Consider the following 18169-nt stretch of genomic DNA (forward strand, 5'->3'; position numbering starts at 1 on the left):
TGACTATAAAGTGTAAATAGGATAATTTTGGTCATAAAGTCAGTCTCATCCAAAACAGAGATTTGCGAGCTAATTAGGAAAAAAAATGGTATGTCACAGAATGAAGGGTACCGTAACTGTATGTATGTATGTATGTATATATATATATCTCACTCACAAATGACAAGGGGCTGAAGCTCATTTGAGATTTTGTGGCTAATTGAGGTAAACAGTATTTCTGCTCATAGATTATGTATGTATGTATGTATGTATGTATGTATGTATGTATGTATGTGTGTATGTATGTATATATATATATATATATATATATATATAAAAAACGCCTCCCACGTTTGAACATACACAAGAGACACCCACATCAAAGCAAGCCTCCAAAACCCAAATCTTGTTCTGTCACATTTCCTAATGATGAGAATTGAAACCGAGGCTAAATCAGGAAGATCAGCCCCGCCTTTAATTGAGATTATTATTAACCAAATAATTTATGAACACAGCATACCAAGAGTGCATACACAAAATATTAATTGAACAACTCAGATAAAGAGATATGTGCAGTGCTATATGTACAATACCACACATCAAATTGAAGTCCTCTTTGTGTAAATTTATTACAAAATGTATAAGCAACATGAATTTCCCCCTGGCTGTGTAAACATTGGGGTTAAACTGCACGGCCATTGATTGCATAGTGTCAAAAAGTATTTTGGAGAGAGCAGAGAGAAGAGGAAGCCCTTATTGACCTCCCAGTGGTAGATTAATTGCAGTTAGTAGTAATGACAAGCAACTCCTGTGACAAACATACACAACATGGGGAGAATTATTCACTCGGTTGTCAGAGTAGCCAACTATTGTTCCCTGAAATGTCCCCCCCCCCCCAAAAAAAAACGATCCCTTTTGTGCTTGAATCTGATGCCGATGTGTGCTTGGTCTCTGTGTCATGCAGACAGACATTCCATGGTGAACTTGGAACTTTAATTCAAATGTAGGATATGGCGCTATAACTTGTCACTGCTATAGTTTTTCGGAATAGATAGGGTTAAATCATACGGTAAACTTCTCATCGCTCTAAACATTGTGATTGAACAGCATAAGGGGGGCAATTATTTAACTCACACACATTTCTGGTCCAGAACCTTCCCATAATGTTCTTATTCATATTTTACAACAAAATTGAATGCAAACTTTTAAGCTGTAGTGTTGAACATGACTGAATGTTACATATAGACAAACCCCATTCACACATTTAAGATGGAGGGGGATTGAAAATAACAAAACAACAAACTATTTACGCATAGACATGTTAGACAATAATAATGAATAGTTCATCATGGACTCCTACACCACTGCAAGGAGAAAAAATGTTATTTTGAGGATCACTAGAACCTTACAGACAGGAAGGAGCATACAATATAATAATAACGTGAAAACTTCTAAAGGTTACAGTAAATTATAAACTTTTCTCCCCGAGTGCTAAACATTGTGTGTGGAGAGGAGAGGAACATAATAAAACCTAAACAGGTGGATGTTGTTCTCCGGTTTCAATAAAATACTACCTTATTGATTCCAACAATACGATTGGCTCAGGTGTGCAATTGAAGTTAACAGGGGAAAATAAAAACAGGTTCCAGTGATTTAAAGTAGAATATGATTACATTTTCAAACCTGACCACTATGATAGTGGCCAATGTATAATTAATTACATTATATACGACAGTCCTACTTTTGCAAATTGGGGCCCTGAAAGTCCTTTTCATATGCAAAATGTTGCATTGCCAAATTCTCTCACTCACATTCTTCAATCACTCAGCTTTGGACACTCACTGAAAAGTACACTCCATCTAATCAAATTGATCAGTGGTTCATACAAAAAATAAGAGCTTTCTTTACTATGCCACAAAACAGTCATTATAATGGTTTCATCGTTCTCCCCAAGCTCATAACATCAAACCAATCTCTGGTTGGGCCCAGGAGTTATGGCTGACTGTACAAATCCCTGACAACCTTATTCATGGTGGCGTGGTTTTCAAGGTCCTTCGAGCTTGATGTGACTTGACCAGGGAAAACTCCTGGCACTATTAGCTGGTTCCATTCTGCTAACCCCTAGTGAACTTGGATTCCTCAAAAATGATTCCTCACAATTAATATGCTCCTTGAACATGAGGAATGTGCATAATTAGATAATCAAAAATAGACACGTGCAAGATCAGTGTTAAGATCTTGAATTCACTAGTCTTTACCATTACATTTAAAAAAAAATCTTATGTACAATAATCTTTCGCCACCATCTGTTCACAACTAGGTTAGCTTTCCAGAAAACTATCAGGTGAGAGAGATAAATATCTTTTTTTTTTTTTTTTTACATTTATACATACAATTTTAAAATAATATCTATACAGTGAAATACAGTATATCTAAAATACAGAGTCCTTGATGGGTACAGTACAGTAAATGGCCTCCACGTTCTACTCCAAACATCCCCTTTGGAAATCAAATCAGGATTATCACTCCAATAACACAAAGTTATGAAATGGAAGAACAGCAATGGACAAAAACAAAACATGTATGGGCAAAGTTTTATAAGGCAAGAAGTAATCTTAATTCAAGAAAGTTGAGAATGTGTTCCATTTCTTATTTAGCCTTTTCAAGCAATAAACCTGTGATGCAAGTACAGCCAATGATGACTGATTGATGTAATTTCCTCTACTGCTTCTGATTGGTCTATCTAATGTGTGTTCATTAGTGTTATAACATGCCTTTACACATCCTTCATAAACCCCTGCCTCAAAGTGCACAGATACGTCACTGCAGGGTGAAGCAAGCACAAGCATTTAGAATAAGTTAAAGATAATTTTAAAAAACAAGGACTGGGTAAGACCTGGAAAGCTTGGGGAGGAAAGCCAGCAAGAATGGAGTAAGATGAATGTCTTTAGTACATACTGTATCACTCAACCCCAGGAAATTATGTCCCCAGAGACAGGAAGTCCTCATGTATTTGGCCCCTCGCAATACCTTCCAGATGATTGGATCTTGGAGGAGTGGGGAGAGAGGTATGATTGACTTCAGCACCTTAATACTCCCTGACACTGTGCAAATAGAGGGCCATTCAGGCTGTTGAGGTGTTGTGTGATTGGGCAAGAGGGCCGTAGAGGGTGTGGCAAGAGTAGAGTTCTCTTCCCTTCCAGTTGAAAGCTGTGTTTGGTGTAGACACTGACTCTGTCCGGGTGGATATATATAAATATAACACTAAATAAATATATATCTCATTCCTAAATCATGGGCATTAATATGGAGTTGGTCCCCGCCTTTGCTGCTATAACAGCCTTCACTCTTCTGGGAAGGCTTTCCACTAGATGTTGGAACATTGCTGCGGGGACTTGCTTCCATTCAACCACAAGAACATTTGTGAGGTCAGGCACTGATGTTGGACGATTAGGCCTGGCTCACAGTCGGGGTTCCAATTTATCCCAAAGGTGTTCAATGGGGTTGAGGTCAGGGCTCTGTGCAGGCCAGTCAAGTTCTTCCACACCAATCTCCACAAACCATTTCTGTATGGACCTCGCCTTTGTGCACAGGGGTATTGTCATGCTGAAACAGGAAAGGGTCTTCACCAAACTGTTACCACAACGTTGGAAGCATAGAATCATCTAGAATGTTATTGTATGATGTAGCGTTAAGATTTCCCTTCCCTGAAACTAAGGGGCCGAGCCCGAACCATGAACAACAGCCCCAAACCATTATTCCTCCACCAAAATCTTCAGTTGGCACTATGCATTGGGGAAGCTTGCGTTCTCCTAGCATTTGCCAAACCCAGAATCGTCCGTCGGACTGGCAGATGGTGAAGTGTGATTCATCACTCCAGAGAACGAGTTTCCACTGCTCTAGACTCCAATGGAGGTGAGCTTTACACCACTCCAGCCACCGCTTGGCATTGCGCATGGTGATCTTAGGTTTGTGTGCGGCTGCTCGGCCATGGAAACCTATTTCATGAAGCTCCGGACGAACAGTTCTTGTTCCAATGTTACTTCCAGAGACAGTTTGGAACTCTATAGTGAGTGTTGCAAATGACGACAGGCAATGTTTATGCGCTACGCGTTTCAGCAGTCCCGTTCTGTGAGCTTGTGTGGCCAACCACTTGCAGCTGAGCCGTTGTTGCTCCTAGACGTTTCCAATTCACAATAACAGCACGTACTGTTGACGAATGTGACGAACTGACTTGTTGGAAAGGTGGCATCCTCTGACGGTCCCATGTTGAAAGTCACTGAGCTTTTCAGTAAGGCCATTCTACTGCCAATGTTTCTCTATGGAGATTGCCTGGCTGTGTGCTCGATTTTATACACCTGTCAGCAACGGGTTTGGCTGAAATAGCTGAATCCACTAATTTGAAGGGGTGTCCACATACTTTTGTGTGTGTGTATGTGTATATACAGTGCCAGATAAAGGATTGGAGACACCTACTCATTCAAGGGTTTGTCTTTATTTTTACTATTTTCTACATTGTAGAATACAAACTATGAAATAACACATATGGAATCATGTAGTAACCAAAAAAGTGTTAAACAAATAAAATTATATTTTGTATTTGAGATTCTTCAAAGTAGCCACCCTTTGCCTTGATGACAGCTTTGCACACTCATGGCATTCTCTCAACCAGCTTCACCTGGAATGCTTTTCCAACAGTCTTGAAGGAGTTCCCACATATGCTGAGCACTTGTTGGGTGCGTTTCCTTCCCTCTGCGGTCCAACTCATCCCAAACTATCTCAATTGGGTTGATGTCGGGTGATTGTGGAGGCCAGGTCATCTGATGCAGAACTCAATCACTCTCCTTCTTGGTCAAATAGCCTTTGCACAGCCTGGAGGTGTGTTGGGTCATTGTCCTGTTGAAAAACAAATGATAGTCCCACTAAGCTCAAACCAGATGGGATGACTTATCGCTGCAGAATGCCGTGGTAGCCATGCTGGTTAAGTGTGCTTTGAATTGTAAATAAATCACAGACAGTGTCACCAGCAAAGCACCCCCACACCATTACACCTCCTCCTCCATAGTTCACGATGGGAACCACGCATGCGGAGATCCTCCGTTCACCTACCCTCCGTCTCACAAAGACATGCCGGTTGGAACCAAAAATCTCCAAGCACACATTTCCACCGGTCTAATGTCCTTTGCTTGTGTTTCTTGGCCCAATCAAGTCCTGACGTCCTGATTCACCCAGTCTCCAGTTGATGTTGATATGTGTCTGTTACTTGAACTCTGTGAACCATTTATTTGTGCTGAAATCTGAGGTGCAATTAACTCTATTGAACTTATCCTCTGCAGTAGAGGTAACTCTGGGTCTTCCTTTCCTGTGGCGGTTACTCATGAGAGCCAGTTTCATCATAGCGCTTGACGTTTTTTGCGACTGCACAATTTTCCGTATTGACTGACCTTTATGTCTTAAAGTAATGATGGAATGTCATTTGTCTTTGCTTATTTGAGCTCTTCTTGCCATAATATGTACTTGGTCTTTTACAAATAGAGCCATCTTCTGAATACCATCCCTACCTTGTCACAACACATCTGACTGGCTGAAATGCACTATTAAGGAAAGAAATTCCACAAATTAGGCACACCTGTTAATTGAAATGCATTCCAAGTGACTACCTCATGAAGCTGGTTGAGATAATGCCAGGAGTGTGCAAAGCTGTCATGAAGGCAAAGGGTGGCTACTTTGAAGAATCTCAAATCTCAAATATATTTTGGGTTTGTTTAACACTTTTTGGGTTACTACATGATTCCATATGTGTTATTTCATAGTTTTGATGTCTTCACTATTATTCTACAATGTATAAAATTGTAAAAAGTAGGTGTGTCCAAACTTTTGACTGGTACTGTATATATACACCATTTTATACAGTGTACATCTCAAAACACAACAGTGCCTCTTGAAATCCAACAGACCTGGAATGCAAAAGACCTAAGATTTGAACCACATGCACCCCAAAAAGGGCTGTGTCAATACAGTGCGATAAAGTGCAGCCAACCCCCTCCTACTGCCCATTGTGGTACCATGCATTTTCTGTCTATGGACCAGGTTGGTCCAAACTACTTTCTTCCCAAACCCCACTCCAACAGCCGGAATCTTTTCCACCATACGATGATCTGCCCAGCGCATCCACCTGGCCTCTCACATATTATATGCCACGTAGATGGGGTCCAGTTGGTCAGCCAGGAAGGAGTCCCGGAGGTGCATGCGCTGTTTCTCTCCCCTGGAGTTGATGGGTATGACCCCTGGGTCCACGATGACCACCACGCCCACGATAAGATGGTGCTCCTCTAGCACCACATTGGTGACCAGGGGCACCAGGTCCAGGGCATCCTGCTCTGAGCCACACAGCTCAGCCACCACCACCAGTAGGTTGGTCCACGTGAACACCGCACTGCATGGGACACATATGAAAAAGGGGTTATATTAAAATCAAATGTCAGACAAAGATGCAGTACACTCGTGCGCACGTACACACACAAACACTAAGAAATCTCTTCATCTCCCTCCAATTATGAAAACAGATAAACCAATTGGACAATAAGTAAGGTTTCCTGGGACCCTCCAGTGTTCTGACCTCTCTGCGATGCTGCGGTGAGCCCGGGACACAGATGTCTCGATGTCGATGGGGTGGTAGCGCAGTCCCCTAAGCTCCAGAGTCTCATCCAAGGAACCCACCACAAACAGGGCGTCATGACGATCTGACCACAGAGAGGAAATATGTTGAATACTGGGAATGTTGGGATAGTTCATTTAGCCCTAATCAGATCCCTAGTATGTCTCCCTTTTCATGTTAGCCATTAGTGTTAGCCTCCATAGGCCTCCCCTTTTATATTAGCCATTAGCGTTAGCTTCCATATCCCTGACCGTGCCCAGCCACTCACGCCCAGCGGCATCCAGTAGTTCAGTCCTCTTGACGAAGCCCAGGTAGCCAGTCCTGGCCCACAGGGTCCTGGGGTCTCCAAAGCTCAGCTTGGTGTTAAAGTGGTCGGCCTGCAGGCTCTCCTCTCCATAGATGGTATAGTAGCCACTGGCACTGTGAGGGCTGTTGATCCAGATCTGACAGAGACAGAGAGCAGAGTAGGGGACAATGTACAGTTAAGGATGGAATAGGAGAGTAATATATGAGGAGAATTGTTGGTTATTGACAGGGATATGCGTTTTTCCTAATTATACCCTTCTTATTGCCCATCCTTTTATCAATGCCACATGTTGACATTTTCAATCTAATATTAGTATTCTCTCTCCCCTCACCTCCCCTAGATGAGAATCTCCTAGAGGTCCTCTGGTCTCTGGGTTCACAATGATCACCTTGACTCCTGGTAAGATCTAGAGAAAGTGATAGAGTAGAGAGACTGATGGTGAACAACAAACTCCCACAACAACTCATCCTGTATCTGAATACAAAAGAACATTTAATGTGTGTGGATCCATCAGGGGAGACTTACTTTTCCAGACTCCATCAAAGGGAGACTCTGAGGGGCCCCTCTCTCCACCAGCCTCACCCTGAGACAGAAAGTGAAAGCACATTGTGATGGTGAACTCAATATTGTAAAAACAAAAATATCCTCAGCGTCAAAGCTGCTCACACATATATTCTCACCTGTCATGGCGGAGGGACTTCATGTCCACATACACAGTGGAGGGGTCCGGTCCAGTGGTTCCCTGAGAAACACACAGAAAACTTGACTGAAAACTCAGATACACATCCACTGTACATGGATCAGTCCTTGAGGAGACATACAGTGAGGTCCTGCTGACCTGGCAGACAACCCTTAGAGTCCTCTATTTACATGTGACTCTTCTAGTATGTATAGTTAACAGAAGGCTTTAGCCTCCAGTTCAGGGAGACACTGGTTAGCGCATCAAACAACATGAGTCAAGATTCAGCCACAAATCATAGGAACATTGGCCATGGCCGTCAAAACATTCATGTTTTCCTTTAGCCATTAATAAAAGTCTATCTTTCCAAACAAGTGAGTTATGCTTCCATCTTATAAAATTCCCTGTTGCCTAGTAACTCCTCACAGAACTGATTCTAGCTGGTTGAATACCTGCATGCAAATGGCCAGGTTGACCCTGGATCCAAAGGCTGTGCTGACAGCGCGGGGGGAGAGGCCCAGGTCCTTAAACAGCTTGGAGAATGACATGGTTAGGGCCAGACGAGGACGCTCCTCTGCTATCACCACACAGCTCCTCACACATGACAGATTCAGCCCCCGCGCCTGGAGGGAAAGAGAGAAGGAGAGTTAGCGTGTGCTTGTGCGTGTGTGTGTGTATATGTATTGTACTCACTTTGAGTATCTCTGTCTGCGTGCCTATCCCCTTGGTGCAGAGCTCCATGACAGAGTAGGAGCAGAAGGTGTCTCTGATGCGGTACTGGCTCAGGGTGCTCAGCCACAGGGGCAGACAACTCTCCAACTCCATAGGAGGGATTAGGATGGACTGGTGGCCCGAATACACACTACACACAGGAAACAAGAGAAGGTGTGTGTTCAGTATGTGTGTAAGCGAGAGAGGTAAAGATACCCTGTGTGTGTGTGTGTTACCTTGCGAGGCACCACAGTACGAAGCCCAAGCCACAGTAAGGGTCCAGGCAGATGGCTATTTGGCGTGAGGAGTAGAGCTCACACTGTAGCTTGATGGAGCGACACAGAGCACTGACTGCTGAATGGGAGATCTGATGGCCAGAGACACACAGCCAATCACACACACATCACAATGAAACAACCAATAAGAGAAGCAGAATCAACTACTAAAGCCATGGTTATGGCTACCGCCATTGGCCCACTGTAAAGCAGATGAGCAAAATGGGCCGTTGGCTACTGACTTTGCCGATGGTAGGCTGCTTATGGGCTACCATAGGTTTACAAACTATCTGGGGCTGTTTTAGAGTATTGAGACCCAGCGGTAGCCTCCTGTAGATGACCTTACCTTGACCCCAGTGAGCATACCCGTGGTGGACACACTGAAGTCCAGATAGGCGATCATCTCTGCCGTGGGGGGCTTGTAGATCGTTGGGGGTCTATGGCGAGGGAGGTCATCTGGAAGAAGGGAACGTGCACAACAAGGTTGAGATTCTCTGGCTCAGGTTATATATGTTCTGTATCTTCTATGGCAGGGGTTCTCAAAGTGGGGTGTGGAGGTACTTTAGGGGTACGCAGCCAGAGCAAGTAAGCAAGCATATATATACAGTGCCTTGTGAAAGTATTCGGCCCCCTTGAACTTTGCGACCTTTTGCCACATTTCAGGCTTCAAACATAAAGATATAAAACTGTATTTTTTTGTGAAGAATCAACAACACAATCATGAAGTGGAACGACATTTATTGGATATTTAAAACTTTTTTAACAAATCAAAAACTGAAAAATTGGGCGTGCAAAATTATTCAGCCCCTTTACTTTCAGTGCAGCAAACTCTCTCCAGAAGTTCAGTGAGGATCTCTGAATGATCCAATGTTGACCTAAATGACTAATGATGATAAATACAATCCACCTGTGTGTAATCAAGTCTCCGTATAAATGCACCTGCACTGTGATAGTCTCAGAGGTCCGTTAAAAGCGCAGAGAGCATCATGAAGAACAAGGAACACACCAGGCAGGTCCGAGATACTGTTGTGAAGAAGTTTAAAGCCGGATTTGGATACAAAAAGATTTCCCAAGCTTTAAACATCCCAAGGAGCACTGTGCAAGCGATAATATTGAAATGGAAGGAGTATCAGACCACTGCAAATCTACCAAGACCTGGCCGTCCCTCTAAACTTTCAGCTCATACAAGGAGAAGACTGATCAGAGATGCAGCCAAGAGGCCCATGATCACTCTGGATGAACTGCAGAGATCTACAGCTGAGGTGGGAGACTCTGTCCATAGGACAACAATCAGTCGTATATTGCACAAATCTGGCCTTTATGGAAGAGTGGCAAGAAGAAAGCCATTTCTTAAAGATATCCATGAAAAGTGTTGTTTAAAGTTTGCCACAAGCCACCTGGGAGACACACCAAACATGTGGAAGAAGGTGCTCTGGTCAGATGAAACCAAAATTGAACTTTTTGGCAACAATGCAAAAATGTTATGTTTGGCGTAAAAGCAACACAGCTCATCACTCTGAACACACCATCCCCACTGTCAAACATGGTGGTGGCAGCATCATGGTTTGGGCCTGCTTTTCTTCAGCAGGGACAGGGAAGATGGTTAAAATTGATGGGAAGATGGATGGAGCCAAATACAGGACCATTCTGGAAGAAAACCTGATGGAGTCTGCAAAAGACCTGAGACTGGGACGGAGATTTGTCTTCCAACAAGACAATGATCCAAAACATAAAGCAAAATCTACAATGGAATGGTTCAAAAATAAACATATCCAGGTGTTAGAATGGCCAAGTCAAAGTCCAGACCTGAATCCAATCGAGAATCTGTGGAAAGAACTGAAAACTGCTGTTCACAAATGCTCTCCATCCAACCTCACTGAGCTCAAGCTGTTTTGCAAGGAGGAATGGGAAAAAATGTCAGTCTCTCGATGTGCAAAACTGATAGAGACATACCCCAAGCGACTTACAGCTGTAATCACAGCAAAAGGTGGCGCTACAAAGTATTAACTTAAGGGGGCTGAATAATTTTGCACGCCCAATTTTTCAGTTTTTGATTTGTTAAAAAAGTTTGGAATATCCAATAAATGTCGTTCCACTTCATGTATGTGTCCCAAAACAAATACAGTTTTATATCTTTATGTTTGAAGCCTGAAATGTGTCAAAAGGTCGCAAAGTTCAAGGGGGCCGAATACTTTCGCAAGGCACTGTATATATATACTGCTCAAAAAAATTAAGGGAACACTAAAATAACACATCCTAGATCTGAATGAATGAAATATTCTTATTAAATACTTTTTTCTTTACATAGTTGAATGTGCTGAAAACAAAATCACACAAATTATCAATGGAATTTATCAACCCATGGAGGTCTGGATTTGGAGTCACATTCAAAATTAAAGTAGAAAACCACACTACAGGCTGATCCAACTTTGATGTAATGTCCTTAAAACAAGTCTAAATGAGGCTTAGTAGTGTGTGTGGCCTCCACGTGCCTGTATGACCTCCCTACAACGCCTGGGCATGGTCCTGATGAGGTGGCGGATGGTCTCCTGACAGATCTCCTCCCAGACCTAGACTAAAGCATCCGCCAACTCCTGGACAGTCTGTGGTGCAACGTGGCGTTGGTGGATGGAGCGAGACATGATGTCCCAGATGTGCTCAATTGGATTCAGGTCTGGGGAACGGGCCGGCCAGTCCATAGCATCAATGCCTTCCTCTTGCAGGAACTGCTGACACACTCCAGCCACATGAGGTCTAGCATTGTCTTGCATTAGGAGGAACCCCGGGCCAACCGCACCAGCATATGGTCTCACAAGGGGTCTGAGGATCTCATCTCGGTACCTGATGGCAGTCAGGCTACCTCTGGCGAGCACATGGAGGGCTGTGCGGCCCCCCAAAGAAATGCCACCCCACACCATGACTGACCCACCGCCAAACCAGTCATGCTGGAGGGTGTTGCAGGCAGCAGAACGTTCTCCACGGCGTCTCCAGACTCTGTCACGTCTGTCACATGGGCTCAGTGTGAACCTGCTTTCATCTGTGAAGAGCACAGGGTGCCAGTGGTGAATTTGCCAATCTTGGTGGTCTCTGGCAAATGCCGAACGTCCTGTTGGGCTGTAAGCACAACCCCCACCTGTGGACGCCGGGCCCTCATACCACCCTCATGGAGTAAGTTTCTGACCGTTTGAGCAGACACATGCACATTTGTGGCCTGCAGGAGGTCATTTTGCAGGGCTCTGGCAGTGCTCCTCCTGCTCCTCCTTGCACAAAGGCGGGGGTAGCGGTCCTGCTGCTGGTTTGTTGCCCTCCTACGGCCTCCTCCACGTCTCCTGATGTACTGGCCTGTGTCCTGGTAGCGCCTCCATGCTCTGGACACTACGCTGACAGACACAGCAAACCTTCTTGCCACAGCTCGCATTGATGTCCCATCCTGGATGAGCTGCATTACCTGAGCCACTTGTGTGGGTTGTAGACTCCGTCTCATGCTACCACTAGAGTGAAAGCACCGCCAGCATTCAAAAGTGACCAAAACATCAGCCAGGAAGCATAGGAACTGAGAAGTGGTCTGTGGTCACCACCTGCAGAACCACTCCTTTATTGGGGGTGTCTTGCTAATTGCCTATAATTTCCACCTGTTGTCTATTCCATTTGCACAACAGCATGTGACATTTATTGTCAATCAGTGTTGCTTCCTAAGTGGACAGTTTGATTTCACAGAAGTGTGATTGACTTGGAGTTACATTGTGTTGTTTAAGTGTTCCCTTTATTTTTTTTGAGCAGTGTATATATATATATATATACACACATATGCTTGCTCGATATATATATATATATATATATATATATATATATATATATATATATATATATATATATATATATATATATACAGTGCCTTGCGAAAGTATTCGGCCCCCTTGAACTTTGCGGCCTTTTGCCACATTTCAGGCTTCAAACATAAAGATATAAAACTTTATTTTTTTGTGAAGAATCAACAACAAGTGGGACACAATCATGAAGTGGAACTACATTTACTGGATATTTCAAACTTTTTTAACAAATCAAAAACTGAAAAATTGGGCGTGCAAAATTATTCAGCCCCCTTAAGTTAATACTTTGTAGCGCCACCTTTTGCTGCAATTACAGCTGTAAGTCGCTTGGGGTATGCCTCTATCAGTTTTGCACATCGAGAGACTGACATTTTTTCCCATTCCTCCTTGCAAAACAGCTCGAGCTCAGTGAGGTTAGATGGAGAGCATTTGTGAACAGCAGTTTTCAGTTCTTTCCACAGATTCTCGATTGGATTCAGGTCTGGACTTTGACTTGGCCATTCTAACACCTGGATATGTTTATTTTTGAACCATTCCATTGTAGATTTTGCTTTATGCTTTGGATCATTGTCTTGTTGGAAGACAAATCTCCGTCCAAGTCTCAGGTCTTTTGCAGACTCCATCAGGTTTTCTTCCAGAATGGTCCTGTATTTGGCTCCATCCATCTTCCCATCAATTTTAACCATCTTCCCTGTCCCTGCTGAAGAAAAGCAGTCCCAAACCATGATGCTGCCACCACCATGTTTGACAGTGGGGATGGTGTGTTCAGCTGTGTTGCTTTTACGCCAAACATAACGTTTTGCATTGTTGCCAAAAAGTTCAATTTTGGTTTCATCTGACCAGAGCACCTTCTTCCACATGTTTGGTGTGTCTCCCAAGTGGCTTGTGGCAAACTTTAAACAACACTTTTTATTTCTTCTTGTCACTCTTCCATAAAGGCCAGATTTGTGCAATATACGACTGATTGTTGTCCTATGGACAGAGTCTCCCACCTCAGCTGTAGATCTCTGCAGTTCATCCAGAGTGATCATGGGCCTCTTGGCTACATCTCTGATCAGTCTTCTCCTTGTATGAGCTGAAAGTTTAGAGGGACGGCCCAGGTCTTGGTAGATTTGCAGTGGTCTGATACTCCTTCCATTTCAATATTATCGCTTGCACAGTGCTCCTTGGGATGTTTAAAGCTTGGGAAATCTTTTTGTATCCAAATCCGGCTTTAAACTTCTTCACAACAGTATCTCGGACCTGCCTGGTGTGTTCCTTGTTCTTCATGATGCTCTCTGCGCTTTTAACGGACCTCTGAGACTATCACAGTGCAGGTGCATTTATACGGAGACTTACACACAGGTGGATTGTATTTATCATCATTAGTCATTTAGGTCAACATTGGATCATTCAGAGATCCTCACTGAACTTCTGGAGAGAGTTTGCTGCACTGAAAGTAAAGGGGCTGAATAATTTTGCACGCCCAATTTTTCAGTTTTTGATTTGTTAAAAAAGTGTGAAATATCCAATAAATGTCGTTCCACTTCATGATTTTGTCCCACTTGTTGTTGATTCTTCACAAAAAAATACAGTTTTATATCTTTATGTTTGAAGCCTGAAATGTGGCAAAAGGTCGCAAAGTTCAAAGGGGCCGAATACTTTCGCAAGGCACTGTATATATATATATATATATAGAGCAAGCATATGTGTATATGTATGTATATATATGTGTGTGTGTGTATATATATATATATATATATATATATATATATATATATATATATATATATATATATACACACACACACACACACACACATATATATATATATACATACATACACACACGCTTGCTCTATATATATATATATATATATATATATATATATATATATATAGAGAGAGAGAGCAAGCATGTGTGTGTGTATGTGTATATATATATATATATATACACACACACACACACACACACACACACACACACACACACACATATATATATATATATATATATATATATATATATATATATGTGTGTGTATAAATACACTGCTCAAAAAAAATGTAAAAAAAAAATATATATATATATATATATATATATATATATACACATATATATATATATATATACACACCTTTTTTAAAATAGATTAAAGTAATTTTGTCCAAGGGATCTATGGAATAAGTTTAGAGGGTATAATACAATACAATACAATATAATTAATATACCATATATCTTCTTAAACCTGGGCATCACGTACATGGGAAGCTCACAGGGATATTGGTATCCACAGTAGTCCACCAATTATTAACTCAATACTTTACATAAATGCACTGTAATTAAAATTTTAAACAGCAAAGTTTTCTCTCTGCCTCATGGCAAAATGTGTAGAATTGCAGGAAATTTGCAAAAAAAAAAAAAAAAATGCTCTATGTTCCATCCCAGGGCCTGAGACTTGGTTCATCTGGCCATGCACTGCCAAAGTCATAGTACAACTCATTGTATGCTATTTTTATCTCACTCAAGTTGTGTTCTGAATATGAGGGTGTGAATTTGCTACCACAAAAGGGGTCCCCGGGACCAAAAAGTTTAAGAACCCCTGGTCTTTGGTACCTGTGTCTATGATTGTCGGCCATGTTTTAATGTTCAGAGTGGCAGCAGCCTCTTTAGAGCGTAGGATCCTCATGAGGTTCTGAGTGGTAAGGATACAGGCAGCTTTACTGACCTGGGGACAGACAGAGGCACCACAAACAACATGTTAGTTTGTCTACCTTTGGAAGACCAAAATAATTACACTCAAACACTATGCACATAAGAAAGCACCCATCCTCATACACTGACTTGATCAAAAGATAGCACATACAGTTGAAGTCGGAAGTTTACATACACTTAGGTTATAGTCATTAAAACTCGTTTTTCAACCACTACACAAATTTCTTGTTAACAAACTATAGTTTTGGCAAGTCAGTTAGGACATCGACTTTGTGCATGACACAAGTACTTTTTCCAACAATTGATTAGACAGATTATTTCACTTATAATCCACTGTATCACAATTCCAGTGGGTCAGAAGTTTACCTACACTAAGTTGACTGTGGCTTTAAAGATCGTACTTTTTGGAGAAATGTCCTCTGGTCTGATGAAACAAAAATAGAACTGTTTGGCCACAATGACCATTGTTATGTTTGGGGGAAAAGGGGGGGAGGATTGCAAGCAGAAGAACACCATCCCAACCGTGAAGCGCGGGGGTAGCAGCATCATGTTGTGGGGGTGCTTTGCTGCAGGAGGGACTGGTGTACTTCACAAAATAGATGGCATATTGAGGAAGGGAAATTATGTGGCTATATTGAAGCAACATCTCAAGACATCAGTCAGGAAGTTAAAGCTTGGTCACAAATGAGTCTTCCAAATGGACAATGACCCCAAGCATACTTCAAAAGTTGTGGCAAACCGGCTTAAGGACAGCAAAGTCAAGGTATTGGAGTGGCCATCACAAAGCCCTGACCTCAATCCTAGAAAATTTGTGGGCAGAACTGAAAATGCGTGTGCGAGCAAGGAGGCCTATAAACCTGACTCAGTTACACCAGCTCTGTCAGGAGGAATGGGCCAAAATTCACCCAACTTATTGTGAGAAGCTTGTGGAAGGCTACCGAAAATGTTTGACCCAAATTAAACAATTTAAAGGCAATGCTAACAAATACTAATTGAGTGTATGTAAACTTCTGACCCACTGGGAATGTGATAAAATAAATAAAAGCTGAAATAAATCATTCTCTCTAATATTATTCTGACATTTCACATTCTGAAAATAAAGTGGTTATCCTAACTGACCTAAGGCAGGGAATTTTTACTAGGATTAAATGTCAGGAATTGTGAAAAACTGAGTTTAAATGTATTTGGCTAAGTTGTATGTAAACTTCTGACTTCAACTGTATACACACAAACACACACACTTACGTCGATGATCATGCGGACAGTGGGAAGTGTGGCTGCCAGGTTCTGTGGATGAGGAGGTCTGACAGTGACAGGAACACAGCCAGCGTACAGACAGCCATAGAAGGAGGCTATCAGGTCAATACCTAGAGAGAGAGACCGACTGTAACTTTATGTCATCCTCAACAGAGTCTGACGGACAGACCGAAAGGACTCACCAGGAGGGTAGAGCAGCACCACGTTGTCCCCGGTGTTGATGCTGCCTTTCTCTGTGAGCGCCACTGCAATCTTCTCCGCCCGCTTATGCAGCTGCACACATGTTGCTGTGGATACCGCTACCCCCTGAAACACAGGAGTTAGAAAGGGTAGGGGCAAGGGGTTTATTTACAACTGGGCACAACTGTATATGGGGGGGTTCTGTTTACTGTAATACGTGTGAGAGTGAGTCTATAAGAGTGATAGTGCTACCTTTGCATTGAGCAGCACATAGAGACAGTGGTCTGGGTCAGTCTGTGCCCTCCACTGTAGAGCCTCGGACAGGAACTGGTGCTGAGGAGAGAAAAGACATGGTCAAAGGTCATTACATAGCAATCGTATCAATATGCATATCAATTGTATATCAACATGAGGGGAAAAATATATATTAATATCAACACTAAATAACTACAAATAAATCTAATAGGAGTTGTATTTTGCTGATGGGACAAACCTGACAGAACTTGAATTTCATCAAGTTAATTCCCTTAAGTTACAGTAAGTCTAAGGACATGAAGATGGCCAATACAGGTGCACTGCAGTAAATAGCCCTGAAGCCAAAATGTCCTCCGTTGGTAGCTTTTCTACCAGGAGGAAGGCAACTGTCACTCCCATTGGCAAAATATCAAGGAAATTGTCAATTTACACCATGCAGCATTATCGAAACTACTCCTTAAAATAATGAAAAACTGATTTAAGTTGTAGCTAATAGCAATTATGGGGAGAAATCAATTGGGGAAAAACAGCAAAGCACATGAAGAGCAGATGTGCATGTTTGGATCTCGGGAAGATGGCTTGCAGGGCCTTCCTTGGAGTCCAAACAATTCTGCAGACGAGCAAGACCTGTGTGTGTCTGTGTGTGTAATGTTTTGAACATTCAGGAGATGATGGGAGCCAATGGAAGGCATGGGGCATAAGGTGACATTAAGAGATGCCACGACAGACTGTCCCCATAACTGTGCTGTGATGCAGAAGGAAAATACATGGCATAATACATTAGCGCGTGTAAATTCAGAGCATCAATTCTGACACCATGCAAGATCTCACATCTTGCCAGAACTTAGCGATGCATCCATATAATTATTTGCGTGTGCAACTGAAAAATAACCGCATTCACATTGAGCGCGTCACTGTACAGCACATTGCAGACAGAAGCTAAGGAAGAACCAGGGTGTGGTGGGTAGGGAGGGGGCAGTAGCTCTTACCATCATAGTAGGCCACATACGGAGCTATGTAATGTTACATCCAGAGAGAGACGGGTGCATTAGGACAGAAGAAAGAACGCATCATGTTGCTCACATGGTTTACCAGCTATCTTGTCCTGTCTAACTACCCAACAAGCAAACACTTACTGGACCAATGGTGGCGAAGAGGCAGCACACCACTGCAGGCAAGCCCATATTGGACCGCTGTCTGCAACCAATACGGTGGCAGACCAACAGCGCACCGAACGTGACTATCCGGCAGTAGGCATGCCATTGTTTGTAGTGTTGGCTACAAACAATGGCCAGGTTAGTAGTACCAGCAACTGCTATAGTCCTTACCATGCTATCTATGGG

General features: G+C 42.6%; 1 protein-coding gene across 4 annotated transcripts in view; it reads right to left on the bottom strand.

Annotated features, from left to right (window-relative positions):
• Positions 1 to 2562: 2562 nt before the first annotated feature.
• Positions 2563 to 18169, bottom strand: part of LOC110493230 (disco-interacting protein 2 homolog B-A) — an 86258-nt gene continuing 70651 nt past the window's right edge. For 2 of the 4 annotated variants that reach the window (XM_036950346.2, XM_036950344.2), the window contains exons 25-39: positions 17816 to 17839; positions 16824 to 16904; positions 16574 to 16697; positions 16380 to 16501; positions 15036 to 15147; positions 8956 to 9065; positions 8571 to 8701; positions 8317 to 8485; positions 8076 to 8246; positions 7625 to 7686; positions 7470 to 7527; positions 7276 to 7350; positions 6906 to 7080; positions 6599 to 6722; positions 2563 to 6415 (exon numbers count right to left, since the gene is read on the bottom strand). In XM_036950346.2, the coding sequence (XP_036806241.1) occupies positions 6163 to 6415; positions 6599 to 6722; positions 6906 to 7080; positions 7276 to 7350; positions 7470 to 7527; positions 7625 to 7686; positions 8076 to 8246; positions 8317 to 8485; positions 8571 to 8701; positions 8956 to 9065; positions 15036 to 15147; positions 16380 to 16501; positions 16574 to 16697; positions 16824 to 16904; positions 17816 to 17839 (1791 nt within the window). In that variant the 3' untranslated portion in view covers positions 2563 to 6162. The remainder of the gene's footprint in view (positions 6416 to 6598; positions 6723 to 6905; positions 7081 to 7275; positions 7351 to 7469; positions 7528 to 7624; positions 7687 to 8075; positions 8247 to 8316; positions 8486 to 8570; positions 8702 to 8955; positions 9066 to 15035; positions 15148 to 16379; positions 16502 to 16573; positions 16698 to 16823; positions 16905 to 17815; positions 17840 to 18169) is intronic. The other 2 variants (XM_036950347.2, XM_036950345.2) reach the window with 1 other exon arrangement.

Source organism: Oncorhynchus mykiss, chromosome 17 (assembly GCF_057628025.1).
Source record: "Oncorhynchus mykiss isolate SJ-2025 chromosome 17, ASM5762802v1, whole genome shotgun sequence".
NCBI classification, from domain to species: domain Eukaryota; kingdom Metazoa; phylum Chordata; class Actinopteri; order Salmoniformes; family Salmonidae; genus Oncorhynchus; species Oncorhynchus mykiss.